The sequence below is a fragment of the Bos indicus genome, chromosome 14, assembly GCF_029378745.1.
Source record: "Bos indicus isolate NIAB-ARS_2022 breed Sahiwal x Tharparkar chromosome 14, NIAB-ARS_B.indTharparkar_mat_pri_1.0, whole genome shotgun sequence".
NCBI classification, from domain to species: Eukaryota; Metazoa; Chordata; class Mammalia; order Artiodactyla; family Bovidae; genus Bos; species Bos indicus.
In genome coordinates, this window is record NC_091773.1 from 27,300,827 (window position 1) to 27,317,551 (window position 16,725).

The 16,725-nt window shown below is 44.1% G+C and overlaps 1 protein-coding gene across 1 annotated transcript in view; it reads left to right on the forward strand.

The window, feature by feature from the left end:
• Positions 1–16,725, forward strand: part of CLVS1 (clavesin 1) — a 175,207-nt gene that overhangs the window by 139,826 nt on the left and 18,656 nt on the right. Inside the window, exon 5 of the mRNA XM_070802587.1 lies at positions 2,506–2,741. Within this exon, the coding sequence (XP_070658688.1) occupies positions 2,506–2,741 (236 nt within the window). The remainder of the gene's footprint in view (positions 1–2,505; positions 2,742–16,725) is intronic.

Here is a 16,725-nt window from a genome sequence, read left to right on the forward strand (position 1 = left end):
TAGCTTCTTGTCTCCTTCCTCTTTCAATTTGGTTCGGTTCGGTTCAGTCACTCAGTCGTGTCCAACTATTTGTGACCCCATGAATCGCAGCACGCCAGGCCTCCCTGTCCATCACCAACTCCCGCAGTTCACTCAGACTCACGTCCATCGAGTCAGTGATGCCATCCAGCCATCTCATCCTCTGTCGTCCCCTTCTCCTCCTGCTCCCAATCCCTCCCAGCATCAGAGTCTTTTCCAATGAGTCAACTCTTCACATGAGGTGGCCAAAGTACTGGAGTTTCAGCTTTAGCATCATTCCTTCCAAAGAAATCCCAGGGCTGATCTCCTTCAGAATGGACTGGTTGGATCTCCTTGCAGTCCAAGGGACTCTCAAGAGTCTTCTCCAACACCACAATTCAAAAGCATCAATTCCTCGGCACTCAGCCTTCACAGTCCAACTCTCACATCCATACATGACCACAGGAAAAACCATAGTAAATGATGTCATTACATCACAAGTTAAAATTCAGTACAACAGGGCAAGGTAGGGAGTAAGGCTCTGCCTTCCAATGCAGGGGCCGCAGGTTTGATCCCTGATCAGGGAACTAAGGTCTCATATGCTGCAGAGTGTAGCCTAAATTTTATTTTATAAAAAGCAAATATTTATTATATACCTATATAGTACATTATACTAATAATATACACCCTTAAGACATGTTGTGAGTTACGTTCCAGACCACAGGAAAAAAGCAAGCATCATGAAAAAGCAAATCACATGTATGTTTTTTTTTCTGTTTCCCAGTGTATAAAAAAGTTACATTTACACTATACTGTAGTCTATTAAGTGTGCAATAGTATGTCTAAAAAATGTTCATACTTTAATTAAAAGTACAAAACAACAACAAAAATTATCATAGTTATATCAAAGATCACTGATCACAGATCACCATGACTAATATAATAATAATGAATGAGTTTGAAATATTAAGAGAATTATCAAAATGTGACATAGAGACACGAGGTTTGCTAACACTTTAGAAAAAGGGCACCAATAGACTTGTTTGATATAAGGTTGCCACAAACTTTTGGCTTACAAAAAGTGTAATATCTGTTAAGTGCAGCAAAGCACAATAGGCAAGGGATGCCTGTAGTAACAGTGTAATGTAACACTTACATGATATATTATTATACTATATGTACATATTTTAAAAATCACATTTATTCATACATTTCTTCATGGTTAAGTGTGTGCATGTGTGTGTATAATTTATGACCCTGTACTCAGGAACAATTAATGTGCATTGAGCCTGCAACATGAAGAAGTGTGGGAATCGATGTCATTATACAGATGCACTTTGAATAAACTTTCAGGAGTCAATTCCTAAATTACAGGCAATGGTAATTATCAACTTGTGGCTTATCCACTTTATGGATTTGTTTCAAAATGTTATTTGGGGGTGTTTTCTCCCCTATGACTAATTATATTACCATCCATTATATGCTTCGAAGATGCAAACTTGTTTGTTGAGGGTATTGGCAAATCCAGACAGAAATAGAAAACTGTTGCAAAAACATCTCACAATAAATTCCCAGGTCAGTTTCCAAGTCCATTGCTTAAGAAGTGACTGAGATAAGTGACTGAGATTTTTCCTTGTGCCCACACTACCCTGGGAGCTAGGAGAGTATTAAAAGGGTTAAAAAAAAAAAAAAAAAAAGGTCCCTTTCCTGAGCATCCTGCTGTTCCTAAGGGGGTTGTTTCATTATTGAGTTGCTTAGTCATGTCCAGCTATTTTGCCATCCTATAGACTGTAGCCCACCAGGTTCCTCTATCCATGGGATCACCCCAGCAAGACTACTGGAGTGAGCTGCCATTTCCTTCTCCAGGGGATCTTCCAGACCCAGGAATGGAACCGGTGTTTCCTGCATTGGCAAGCAGATTCTTCATGATTGAGCCAACAGAGAAGCCCTCTCCTATGGGGGAGAAAGACATCAATGAACAAATCAGAAAAACTTAGAAGTCATCTCACAATGAACAGTTAATTTGGAGAATCAGGGAGAGTCAAGTGGGCAGGTGTCACTGGGGCAGATTGAGGAAGCCTTTGCCACTAGATGTAGGCCTGGGAAGGATGGAGAACATTGAGGAGGGTCTAGAGGAAGCTTAAGGAAAAGAACAGTGCAATGTGGTGTGCATGAAGCATGATTAGGGATTTGGAGGGTCTACATTCCTACTCTTTTCATCTGCAGGGATAATTAAGAGATGACTATATGTATAAATTTGGACCATGGCCAAAAAATACCCAATTTATTCACGAACTTCATTTTTAAGGACTATTAATTCAGCCCCTTTTCTGAGCAATAAATTAACATTTTATGAAGACTAAGCCACAGACACAAAATTGAATGCCTCTTTAAACTTCATGATCACCAACAACACATCTACTTTGTCACTGCTAGACTGTGTATTAGACTAAGTGCTCGATCATACGTTTTGGATATTTTTTCTCGCTTATTATTTTTTCTTTCCAGATTTTCCTGCACGGAAACAACTTAAACAGCCTCCACCAGCTAATACACCCTGAATTTTTGCCATCTGAATTTGGAGGCACTCTTCCTCCTTATGACATGGGGACGTGGGCCCGGACGTTGCTCGGTCCTGACTACAGCGACGAAAATGACTACACTCACACTTCCTATAATGCAATGCACGTGAAACACACATCCTCCAATCTGGAGAGAGAATGCTCACCCAAGCCAATGAAGAGGTAAGGTCTGGGTTAGCAGAGCCTTCCAGTTAGAGCTCAAGAGGCATTTTTGATATGGGGGCTATTTTGGGTAACCCTGGTAACTCAGATGGTAAAGAATCTGCCTGCAGTGCAGGAGACTCAGTTTCGATCCTTGGGTCAGGAAGAACCCCAGGAGAAGGGAATGTCAACCCACCCCAGTGTTTTGCCTGGAAAATCCCATGGACAGAGGAGCCTGGCGGGCTACAGTCCATGGGCTCGCAAAGAGTCAGACACGATTGAGCATGCATGCATTGTGAGTTAAGTAATTGAAGACCTTTATAGGCACAGAACTTGAATAAAATAAATTGTAATACATTCTCAGCTGATTTCACCAAAATTGAAAGTAAATGCGGCTTGGCTAGCTCAGAAATACTGTTATCCCCATTGTATGAAAGAAGCAGTAGAAGGCTTGGCCCTTGGTCATGTCGTGATTACAGTTCTGGTCTTGAGGGAGTCTGTTAATTCACACAGAATGAATGTGGGACCTTTGAGACACATTGGAGGAAAAAGCAACCTGCTAGAAAATGTTGCTATCATCGATGCATTTGGAACCATTTATTGAGCATTTACTTGGCCACAGGCACTGATTGGGCACTGGGAGTATGAAAATAAATAAAGACATAAAAGGAAAAAGACAGAGAACAGGGCCTTGGGAAAATCTGCCAAGTAAGACTTCTAGCAACCTGTTTCTACTGTGAGTGACAGCTGAGCTGGGCTCCGAAGGATGAGAATCAGCAGCCCAGGCTTACAGAGGGGGAAAAACAAGACAGACAGAGGTGTGGAGGCTGTGGAGGGGTGGGATATTCTGGTGTGGCAAATTGGTGTGAAAGGTTCCGGGGTGAGAGTGGGAATGAAGTTCTACAGATGGCTGGTTGCAGGTGGGGAAGTACAGTGTATGCTGTCAATAGAAGACCACGAGTGAGGGCTTTTTAAATGGATATACAAATAATGTGCAAGTACTTTGTTATTATAATCAGTAAAGCCTTACTTTACCTTTTCAACCTCAAGTCCCCAATCTCAATCTCTATGCCTCCCTACAGGAGGGGTTGGACTGGGGTGGGCCTTTCTATTCTCTTTTCTGTACATTCAGTTCAGTTCAGTTCAGTTGCTCAGTCGTGTCCGACTCTTTGTGACCCCATGAATCGGAGCACACCAGGCCTCCCTGTCCATCACCAACTCCCGCAGTTCACTCAGACTCATGTCCATCGAGTCAGTGATGCCATCCAGCCATCTCATCCTGTCGTCCCCTTCTTGTCCTGCCCCCAATCCCTCCCAGCATCAGAGTCTTTTCCAATGAGTCAACTCTTCCCATGAGGTGGCCAAAGTACTGGAGTTTCAGCTTTAGCATCATTCCTTCCAAAGAAATCCCAGGGCTGATCTCCTTCAGAATGGACTGATTGGATCTCCTTGCAGTCCAAGGGACTCTCAAAAGTCTTCTCCAACACCACAGTTCAAGAGCATCAATTCTTCGACACTCAGCTTTCTTCACAGTCCAACTCTCACATCCATACCTGACCACTGGAAAAACCATAGCCTTGAATAGATGGACCTTTGTTGGCAAAGTGATGTCTCTGCTTTTCAACATGCTATCTAGGTTTGTCCTAACTTTTCTTCCAAGGAGTAAGTGTCTTTTAATTTCATGGCTGCAGTCACCATCTGCAGTGATTTTGGAGCCTCCCAAAATAAAGTCTGACACTGTTTCCCCATCTATTTTCCATGATGTGATGGGACCAGATGCCATGATCTTCGTTTTCTGAATGTTGAGCTTTAAGCCAACTTTTTCACTCTCCTCTTTCACTTTCATCAAGAGGCTTTCCATACATTACACATAGCTATATGCACCCAGAGACAATATCTAATATTGTGTATTGTGTGGTCTAGTTCGATAGGGCTGCTGTGACAAAGTACCGCAGTCTAGAATGGACCAGGTGCCTTAAATCAGGGGTCCCTGACCCAGTATTGGTCCAGTACTGGTCCAAGGCCAAAATACTGGTCCATGGCCTATTGGGAACCGGGCCACACAGCAGGAGGTGAGCACCAGGCAAGAGAGTGAAATTTCATCTGCATTTACAGCTTCTCCCTATTGCTCTTCCATCATCCCCGGATGGTAACATCTAACTGCAGGAAAACAAGCTCAGAGTTCCCTCTGGTTTTGTATTATGGTGAATTATATAATTATTTCATCATATATATTATAAGGTAGCGTGTTCACTTGCTCTGTTGTGTCCATCTCTCTGCGGCCTCATCGACTGTAGTCCACCAGGCTCTTTTGTCCATGGGATTCTCCAGGCAAGAATACTGGGGTGGGTTGCTGGACCCTCCTCCAGGGCATCTTCCTGACCCAGGGATTGAACCTGTGTCTCTTACATCTACTTGCACAGGCAGGTGGGTTCTTCACCACTAGTGACACCTGGGAAGACCCTATATATCACAATGTAATAATAGAAATAAAATGCAAAATAAATGTAATGTGCTGGAATCATTCTGAAACCATCTCCTCCTGCCACCCTGTTCCATAGAAAAACTGTCTTCCATGAAACCGGTCCCTGGTGCCAAAAAGGTTGGGGACCACTGCCTTAAACAATAGAAAGTTATTCTCTCACAGTATGGAGGCTACAAGTCCAAGGTTAAGGTGTCTGCAGGTTGGTGCCCTCTGAGGCCTCTCTCCTCGGCTTGTAGATGGCTATCATCTCTCTGTGTCTTCACTGGGTTTCCCTTCATGCATCTTTATCTGTATCCTAATTTCCTCTTCTTATAAGGACACTAGTCATATTGGCTTAGGGCCCACCTTTTTCTGGGCTCCAAAATCACTGCAGATGGTGACTGCAGCCATGAAGGAAAGTTAGAACAAACCTAGATAGCATATTGAAAAGCAGAGACATTACTTTGCCAACAAAGATCCGTCTAGTCAAGGCTATGGTTTTTCCAGTGGTCATGTATGAATGTGAGAGTTGGACTGTGAAGAAGGCTGAGTGTCGAAGAATTGATGCTTTTGAACTGTGGTGTTGGAGAAGACTCTTGAGAGTCCCTTGGACTGCAAGGAGATCCAACCAGTCCATTCTGAAGGAGATCAGCCCTGGCATTTCTTTGGAAGGAATGATGCTAAAGCTGAAACTCCAGTACTTTGGCCACCTCATGCGAAGAGTTGACTCACTGGAAAAGACTCTGATGCTAGGAGGGATTGGGGGCAGGAGGAGAAGGGGACGACAGAGGATGAGATGGCTGGATGGCATCACTGACTCGATGGACGTGAGTCTGAGTGAACTGCGGGAGTTGGTGATGGACAGGGAGGCCTGGCGTGCTGCGATTCATGGGGTCGCAAAGAGTCGGACACGACTGAGCGACTGAACTTAACTGACTGACTGTTTGGTCAATATCTTAATAACCTCCTTAAAGATGCTATCTCCAAATATAGTCACAGTCTGAGATACTGGGGGTTAGGACGTCAACATATGAATTTGAAGGGGGACACACATAGTTAATCTGTCTTTATGTAAGCTCCTTTGATGTTGGTAATGTAGGTGTAGCTCATGTTTTCAGTGCTGTGTCATGTTCCAGTAAGTGGATATATCACAGTGCAGCCATTTATCTTCTGATGGACTGCTAGATTTTTTTCTGAGCTTTTTTTCTCTGTTTTAAGAAGGGCTCAATGAATCTTTTTGATGTGCCTCCTTCCTCTGGGTAGATGTGGGGCCCTGTAGCTGCTGGGTCAGAGGACTGTGCAACTTAAGTTTCAATCACTGCCTAGAGACCCTCCAAAATGACCTCACTCCCATTTTGGGTGTGTGAGAATATCCCTCTCAGACCCATTAAAAGTGCTTGATATTAGCAGACTTCACTTTTTTTCTCTTGAGTTATAATTGACATAATGCTTCTGAGGTGGCTCAGTGGGGAAAGAATCCTCCTGCAGTGCAGGAGGGGCAGGAGATGTGGGTTTGATCCCGGGGTTGGGAAGATCCCTTGAAGGAGGGCATGGCAACTCACTCCAGTATTCTTGCCTGGAGAGTTCCAGGCAAGAGGAGCCTAGCAGGCTACAGACCATGAGGTCACAAAGAATCGGACATGACTGAGCGACTGAGCACACACAAGGTGTACAATATAATGATTTGACTTACATAAGGATGAAATGATTATCACATACATTTAGTGAACATCCCTCATTTCATATAAATACAAAATTAAAGAAATAGAAAAACTTTGGTTCCGTGTAATGAGAACTCTGAAGACATACTCTCTTAACAACTTTCACATATAACATGAGCAGTTTTAATTCTATCAATCATTTTGTACATTATATCCCTAGAACTTAATTTATCTTTTTGAAAAAATATTTTATTTCTTCACCTGCGCCAGGTCTTAGCTGTGGCGTGAGAACTCTTGGTTGTGGCCTGTGCGATCTAGTTCCCTGACCAGGGATGGAACTCAGGCCCCCTGCATCTGGAGCATGGAGTCTCAGCCCCCAGGGCACCAGGGAAGTCCCCTTACTTATCTTGTAACTGAGAGTTTGTACCTCTTGACCACCTTCATCCAATTTTCCCTCCTCCTACCCCCTGCCTCTGGTGACCACAAATCTGATCTCCTTTACCATGAGTTGTCTGTCTTTGATGCGGTTTTAATCATAAGCCTGATGGTAGGACAGCCATATGCTATTTTTGTTTTCATTCGTATTTTCCCACCAGACATAGTTAAATACAGTTATGATCTGAGTTTTGTAAGGATCATGGAATTAGCAGAGAAGAGGGACTAAAAGCCATCAGCAGGCTGATATGGGGGCTCAGGTGAGAAGATGAGGCCAGAACTGACGCTGAATCTGCAGAAGGACAGCTAAATTCTGGAGAAGTTTGGGGAAGGAGTACTAACGCAAGTTCGTGCGCCTGATACAGTGAGGCCAAACAAACGGAAACCTTGGAGTTTGGAGCCGAGAAAGGGTTACTGCAGGGTCCTGCAAGGAGACCGGCGGCTGATGCCTAAAAGGCCCTGAGCTCCCCAGAGGCTTTCAGCAAAGCGTTTTTAAAAGGCAGGTGGGCATTGAAACATGTATATTACCATATGTAAAATAAATGACCTGTGCAAGTTTGATGCATGAAACAGGGCACCCCAAACCAGTGCTCTGGTACAACCCAGAGGGAAAGGATGGGGAGGGAGATGGAGGGGAGGTCAGGATGGGGGGACACATGTACACCTGTGGCTGATTCATGTTGATGTACGGCAAAAACCACCACAATATTTTAAAGTAATTGTCCTCCAATTAAAATTGATAAAATAATTAAAACAGAAAAAGTCAGGTGGGGAGAAGGGTGGTGTCGCAGGGTACTTGGGCAGCTCCTGCACAGTTCTCTGATTGACTGATGGTGAGGTCATAGGGTGGTGTCACAGGGGTTCATATTGTCAGTCCTTAGGTTCCAGGAGGTCTGGGGCTACATGCTCAGTAGTTAACATCTTCCGTCTGTTGAAGAGGGAAGGGTTTTTCACATCTGCAAAACAGCTCAGGAAATGTGCATCAAATACTGTTACCTAGGTGCTTCAGAGAAGAGCTAGAACAGAGGATATGGGGGAGGGCCTGTCCTGGGAAGGTCCTCTGGGGTCCTGCTGGGTTTGAGGAAGAGCATCTCTGTTGGAGGTCTTCTTTTGGTAAACGGTAAACAGTGGGTAACAGTAAACAAAGTCTGGGAGGAGGAGAAGCTGTGTATTTCCTGCTCGGTCATAATGATTACACTCAAATGTCTGGAACACCTCCCTGCTTGGATGGACGAGATCATTTACTCCCCAGGTTACTACCTTCACTGGGAAGTGGTGGTCATGGTGGCTGAGAGACTGTTGATTTTGTGGCCTCTACAGGGAAGGGACTAAGCTTAGCACCCGAGTCCTGACCACCCCTCAGTCCGGACTACAACACAGTGACAGCTGTAGTGACAACTCACACTTTGACACTGTTCCGAGCCCTTAGCTCATTAAATTCTTTAAGTCCTTACCACAACTGTAAGAAAAAGATGTTGTCTTTATTCTCATTTTTACAAATGGGGAAACTGAAACATAGAGTGGTTAAGAATGCCCAAGATCACACTGTGAGTAAATGGCCAAGCTGGGTTTCAGACCTGGGCACGCTGGTTCCCTGTTCTGGGTTTGTGCCCTCTCTAAGATAGGACACACTGCCTGCTTTTCCTTATACATTCTGTCCTCAACTCTTGTGCTAGGCTTCTCTCTCCAATCTCTGCATGGACAGGAATCTCATGTGGCCTGTCCCTACCCGATCTACCCTAAGACCATCACACCCTAGATAGGTCTAAACTTCCAAGGTGAAGGGGCATGAAATAGGAGTTTGCCACTCTTTCCCCAGATGATCTGAGTTACATCTCTTGGGTGACCAGACATGTCCTGGCTCCAAGTCCCATTTCTGAGTTAATGTTGAGAGTCAGAGGGGATGACACCCTCCACTATTAGCCAGCGAATTCTGGAGGGTAAAGGCTTTGTCTAACTAACTCTTAATTTATCTCACTGCCTCCCCAAGAATCCAACTCAACATCCAGCACACAGTAGACACAGCAGTCACTCTCTACATGCCCACTGCACTCTGTTGCTCAGTTGCTAAGTCGTGTCTGACTATGTGACTCCATGGACTGCAACATGCCAGGCTCCTCTGTCCTCCACTATCTCCTAGAGTTTGCTCAAATTCATGTCCACTGAGTCCATGATGCTATCCAACCATCTCATCCTCTCTCACCCTCTTCTCCTTTTGCCTTTTGTCTTCCGCAGCATCAGGGTCTTTCCCAGTGGGTCAACTCTTCACATCAGGTGGCCAAAGTATTGCTCAGTGCATATAGATGAATTAATGTTGAGTAAAATTTACCATCTCCCAAACCCATTCTTGGTGCATTTGCCCAGTCACTTTAACCAGTGTCAGCTCCCAGATGGAAAGAGGTAATTCTCCTGCTTTACCAAGACTGTCCTGGATCTTGCCTCCTGGGATCTTCTAGGGGAGACAAGATGTGCCCACAAATAACTATATTTCACTGCAGAGAGGTGCAATGAAGGAGGGGGAAGAATCTGCTGCAATTCTCTGAGGAAGCTGTCATTAATTTCAACCAGGAAGACTTGGGGGAAGTCTTTGGGGAGATAGGCAGAGCTGACCCAGGTTTTGGAGAATGGTAAAATACCAGGCTCTTCCATCCTTGGAATTCTCCAGGCAAGCATACTGGAGTGGGTTGCCATGCCTTCCTCCAAGGGATCTTCCCGACGCAGGGATTAAACCCAGGTCTTCTGCATTGCGGGAAGATTCTTTACCGTTTGAGCCACCAAGGAAGCCTGAATATATCAGAGTTAAGATTCAAGACCATGCTGGAGAAGCTGGCAATTGCACACACATCTCATCACCCCCGCAGTCCTACTGTTCTTGGTGGACCTTTGAGGCTTTGCTTGGGGATTTCGGGCAGCAGCAGGATGGACAGAGAGGAGCCTGGTGCTAGTGATGCCAGCAAGAGGGGCTGCTCCTGCTGTCAGACTGTGCCTGCTGTTGGGTGCCTTGCAGACAGAGGTCTGTGATGGCTTAGAAGATTTCAGGGGCAGAACAGCCAGCATTCAGAGCATCTTTTGACCCCTAAGGACCAAGTGTTTGCATGTGCATGCTCAGTCTCTCAGTCATGTTCAACTCTTTTATCACTGTAGCCCACCAGGCTCCTCTGTCCATGGGATTTTTCAGGCAAGAATATTGGAGTGGGTTGCCATTCCCTGCTCAAGGGGATCTTCCCCACCCAGGGATCAAACCCGAGTCTCCTATGTCTCCTGCACTGACAGGCAGATTCTTTGCCACTGAGCCACCTGGGAAGCCCAGAGGAGACAGGAAAACTGGAAACAACTGGAGGAGACTTTACAGGTCCTCTCTTCCAGTTCCCCACTCCATATGGTGGTCTGTCCTCTAGCACAGTCTGCCAGGCAGCCCCAAGTTGCACTGTCCAGAGATGGGCAGGCAGCTTGTGGGGCAGCACGTGCCTGCTCCAGGGCTTAAGGAAATGTCTCTATATTCTGATGACCCGGTGACCTGGGTCTGACCTCAGGAACAGTGCTGTCACTTCCAGTGGGTAGACATCGTCCATGATCCTAACCCTGCCATGCGTTCCAACAGTCTTCTGGCCCCTTGGGAACCCAATGGGCTTTTGTGAGTGTTCTTGGGGCCTGATCACTTTTCATTATGTGCTTTAGGAGCACAAATGGCCACTGAGTTCCAATCGTCTGGGAACAATGCATTCTGGCACATGTGTAAACTTAAGCTTGTATGAGGTTCTCAGTGAATAAGTGGTTCTAACACCTCTTCTTCCCCAGATAATTTTGGCTCAACACTTAAGCAGAAAAAACTTTTAAAAAATTATTAGTTTAAATGAAATTTTCTCTACATAAATTATTCCTAGAACAATCTGTTCTTTGATACAATAATGACTTTGTGGGCTGAGTTTTAACTTCTTGTTTTTCATTTTATTTTTTATAGTCTATTTCCTTGTTCTCAGGTCATTGGCTGTCACTTTCTGCTTTTGGGATGGTGTGCCTCTGAAGCACCTAATTTCCTCCTAATTTATGTATTACTGGAATATGTTTTACATACAGAAAGTAGGTAGCCAAACTTTTTTTTAGCCAAACTTTTAACTTCTGTCCAATTTTGTATTTTGAGAAGGAAATAGCAACCCACTCCAGTATTCTTGTCTGGGAAATCCCACAGACAGAGAAGCCTGGGGGGCTGCAGTCCATGGGGTCGCAAAGAATCAGACACAACAGTGACTAAGCCCTGAGTAGGCTTTGTATTAAGCTCTAATAAGTATTGACAGAATGTGGTCCACTGGAGAAGGGAATGGCAAACCACTTCAGTATTCTTGCCTTGAGAACCCCATAAACAGTATGAAAAGGCAAAATGATAGGATACTGAAAGAGAAACTCCACAGGTCAGTAGGTGCCCAATATGCTACTGGAGATCAGTGGAGAAATAACTTCAGAAAGAATGAAGGGATGGAGCCAAAGCAAAAACAATACCCAGCTGTGGATGTGACTGGTGATAGAAGCAAGGTCCGATGCTGTAAAGAGCAATATTGCATAGGAACCTGGAATGTCAGGTCCATGAATCAAGACAAATTGGAAGTGATCAAACAAGAGATGGCAAGAGTGAATGTCAACATTCTAGAAATCAACAAACTGAAATGGACTGGAATGGGTGAATTTAACTCAGATGACCATTATATCTACTACTGCGGGCAGGAATCCCTCAGAAGAAATGGAGTGGCCATCATGGTCAACAAAAGAGTCCGAAATGCAGTACTTGATGCAATCTCAAAAACGACAGAATGATTGTTCGTTTCCAAGGCAAACCATTCAATATCACAATAATCCAAGTCTATGCCCCAACCAGTAACACTGAAGAACCTGAAGTTGAATGGTTCTATGAAGACCTACAAGACCTTTTAGAACTAACACCCAAAAAAGATGTCCTTTTCATTACAGGGGACTGGAATGCAAAAGTAGGAAGTCAAGAAACACCTGGAGTAACAGGCAAATTTGGCCTTGGAATACGGAATGAAGCAGGGCAAAGACTAATAGAGTTTTGCCAAGAAAATGCACTGGTCATAACAAACACCCTCTTCCAACAACACAAGAGAAGACTCTATACATGGACATCACCAGATGGTCAACACCGAAATCAGATTGATTATATTCTTTGCAGCCAAAGATGGAGAAGCTCTATACAGTCAACAAAAACAAGACCAGGAACTGACTGTGGCTCAGACCATGAACTCCTTATTGCCAAATTCAGACTTAAATTGAAGAAAGTAGGGAAAACCACTAGACCATTCAGGTATGACCTAAATCAAATCCCTTATGATTATACAGTGGAAGTGAGAAATAGATTTAAGGGCCTAGATCTGATAGATAGAGTGCCTGATGAGCTATGGAATGAGGTTCATGACATTGTACAGGAGACAGGAATCAAGACCATTCCCATGGAAAAGAAATGCAAAAAAGCAAAATGGCTGTCTGGGGAGGCCTTACAAATAGCTGTGAAAAGAAGAGAAGCGAAAAGCAAAGGAGAAAAGGAAAGATATAAACATCTGAATGCAGAGTTCCAAAGAATAGCAAGAAGAGATAAGAAAGCCTTCTTCAGCAATCAATGCAAAGAAATAGAGGAAAACAACAGAATTGGAAAGACTAGGGATCTCTTCAAGAAAATCAGAGATACCAAAGGAACATTTCATGCAAAGATGGGCTTGATAAAGGACAGAAATGGTATGGACCTAACAAAAGCAGAAGATGTTAAGAAGAGATGGCAAGAATACACAGAAGAACTGTACAAAAAAGATCTTCACGACCCAGATAATCACGATGGTGTGATCACTGACCTAGAGCCAGACATCCTGGAATGGGAAGTCAAGTGGGCCTTAGAAAGCATCACTACGAACAAAGCTAGTGGAGGTGATGGAATTCCAGTTGAGCTATTTCAAATCCTGAAAGATGATGCTGTGAAAGTGCTGCACTCAACATGCCAGCAAATTTGGAAAACTCAGCAGTGGCCACAGGACTGGAAAAGGTCAGTTTTCATTCCAATCCCAAAGAAAGGCAATGCCAAAGAATGCTCAAACTACTGCACAATTGCACTCATCTCACACGCTAGTAAAGTAATGCTCAAAATTCTCCAAGCCAGGCTTCAGCAATATGTGAACCGTGAACTTCCTGATGTTCAAGCTGGTTTTAGAAAAGGCAGAGGAACCAGAGATCAAATTGCCAACATCCGCTGGATCATAGAAAAAGCAAGAGAGTTCCAGAAAGACATCTATTTCTGCTTTATTGACTATGCCAAAGCCTTTGACTGTGTGGATCACAATAAACTGTGGAAAATTCTGAAAGAGATGGGAATACCAGACCACCTGATCTGCCTCTTGAGAAATTTGTATGCAGGTCAGGAAGCAACAGTTAGAACTGGACATGGAACAATAGACTGGTTCCAAATAGGAAAAGGAGTTCGTCAAGGCTGTATATTGTCACCCTGTTTATTTAACTTATATGCAGAGTACATCATGAGAAACACTGGACTGGAAGAAACACAAGCTGGAATCAAGATTGTCGGGAGAAATATCAATAACCTCAGATATGCAGATAACATCACCCTTATGGCAGAAAGTGAAGAGGAACTCAAAAGCCTCTTGATGATAGTGAAAGTGGAGAGTGAAAAAGTTGGCTTAAAGTTCAACATTCAGAAAACGAAGATCATGGCATCCGGTCCCACCACTTCATGGGAAATAGATGGGGAAACAGTGGAAACAGTGTCAGACTTTATTTTTCTGGGCTCCAAAATCACTGTAGATGGTGACTGCAGCCATGAAATTAAAAGATGCTTACTCCTTGGAAGGAAAGTTATGACCAACCTAGATAGCATATTCAAAAGCAGAGACATTACTTTGCCAGCAAAGGTTCCTCTAGTCAAGGCTATGGTTTTTCCTGTGGTCATGTATGGATGTGAGAGTTGGACTGTGAAGAAGGCTGAGTGCCAAAGAATTGATGCTTTTGAACTGTGGTGTTGGAGAAGACTCTTGAGAGTCCCTTGGACTACAAGGAGATCCAACCAGTCCATTCTGAAGGAGATCAGCCCTGGGATTTCTTTGGAAGGAATGATGCTAAAGCTGAAACTCCAGTACTTTGGCCACTTCTTGCGAAGAGTTGACTCGTTGGAAAAGACTCTGACGCTGGGAGGGATTGGGGGCAGGAGGAGAAGGGGACGACAGAGGATGAGATGGCTGGATGGCATCACTGACTCGATGGACGTGAATCTGAGTGAACTCCGGGAGTTGGTGATGGACAGGGAGGCCTGGCGTGCTGCTATTCATGGTGTCGCAAGGAGTCGGACACGACTGAGTGACTGATCTGATCTGATCTACATAAGTATTTGGCTGCAAATATGTTGCTAAGCCGGTACGTCGTATCTAACTCTTTGCGACCCCATGGACTGCAGCATGCCAGGTATCCCCCTATCCTTCACCATCTCCTGGAGTTTGCTCAAACTCATGTGCATGGAGTTGGTGATGACATCCAACCATCTTATTCTCTGTAGCTCCCTCCTGCCCTCAGTCTTTCCCGGCCTCTGACATCTTTTCCAGTGAATCGACTCTTTGCATCAGGTAGCCAAAGTATTGGAGCTTCAGCTTCAGCATCGGTTCTTCCAATGAATACTCAGGGTTGATTTGTGAATATGACAAAACTCCAGCCACATTGCTTTAAACAATAAGGAAAATGTATTATTTCACATAATAAAATAACAAAGTAAGGTGGCTACAGGAATGTTTATTCTAGTGGCCTAGTGGGAATGTTTATTCCAGTGGCTCAGTGATTGTCCCCGGAAGCCAGGTTCTGACCCCTGCATCCAGCAGAAGGGAAGAATTCTCAGGCAGGAATCCACCCTGATTCACACAGGGTGAATCCAAACCAAAGGAGATTTTTCTGCCTGAGAAAGAGGAGGGGATGGCTTGGACTGGAAACCAGCAACTCTGCTTCAGGCTTGGGAAGGCAGATCTGGAATTTCTGCTTCATGAAGCAAGTACATGGTCTTTAAATGAGTCCGTTGATTTTGTGACATCTTTCTCAGTTGTTGGGATTGGTTTATTAGTTACTTTCTTCTTCTAGCCTATATCTTTAGTAAAGTAATTAGAATGGCTATGTTGTTGGTTAGTTGCTAAGTTGTCTCCCACTCTTTTGTGACCCCATGGACTGTAGCCCACCAAACTCCTCTGTCCATGGAATTTCCCAGGCAAGGATACTGGAGTGGGTTGTCAGTTCCACCCTACAGGGGATCTTCCTGACCCAAGAATTAAACCCGTGTCTCCTGCTTTGACAGGCGGATTCTTTACCACTGAGTCACCAGGGAAGCCCCATAGGGGTATAGATATCATTAAAAAGGCTCTCCCATACAGACATACAGAGAAACACATTATCTTGCACAAAGAACCTCAGTGCAAAAAGTGACAATATTGTACCACCCATGTAGAAGAGCCCATACATAGTATTTTGGTTATTGATTCTACACTGACTTTCTAACTTGGCATGACATGGCAATAATTCTGCTGCCTTAGGTGTGTACTTACATGTAAAAATGTTTGTTCCCAGGATTTTCTCTTTTTTTTAGATATAGATAGCACCATTCATAGGGTTTCCTGGGTAGCTCAGTGGTAAAGAATCTGCCTTCCAATGCAAGAGACGCAAGAGGCACAAGTTCGATCCCTGGGTCAGGAAGATCCAGGAGGATGTAGGAGGAGATGGCAACCCACTCTATTATTCTAGCCTGGAAAATCCCATGGACAGAGGAGCCTGGCAAGCTACAGTCCATGGGGCTGCAAAGAGTCAGGAATGACCGAACCACTGAGCACACACGTACACAGCACCATTCATAGTGTCAAACTGTCAATTTGTGTCATTTCCAGTAATTTGGGGGGGTTTGGTGCAGCCTGAGCATAAATAAAGTTTGGGTGAATATATGCAATAACTCCTGCATTTATTTATTAAACCTTTAAAACTTAAGAGAGAATTATTTTCAGAGAAAGAGGCTTTATTTTTTTTTATTTTTATTTTATTTTTAAACTTTACATAATTGTATTAGTTTTGCCAAATATCAAAATGAATCTGCCACAGGTACACATGTGTTCCCCATCCTGAACCCTCCTCCCTCCTCCCTCCCCATACCATCCCTCTGGGTTGTCCCAGTGCACTAGCCCCAAGCATCCAGTATCGTGCATCGAACCTGGACTGGCAACTCGTTTCTTACATGATATTTTACATGTTTCAATGTCATTCTCCCAAATCTTCCCACCCTCTCCCTCTCCCACAGAGTCCATAAGACTGTTCTATACATCAGTGTCTCTTTTGCTGTCTCGTACACCGGGTTATTGTTACCATCTTTCTAAATTCCATATATATGCGTTAGTATACTGTATTTATGTTTTTC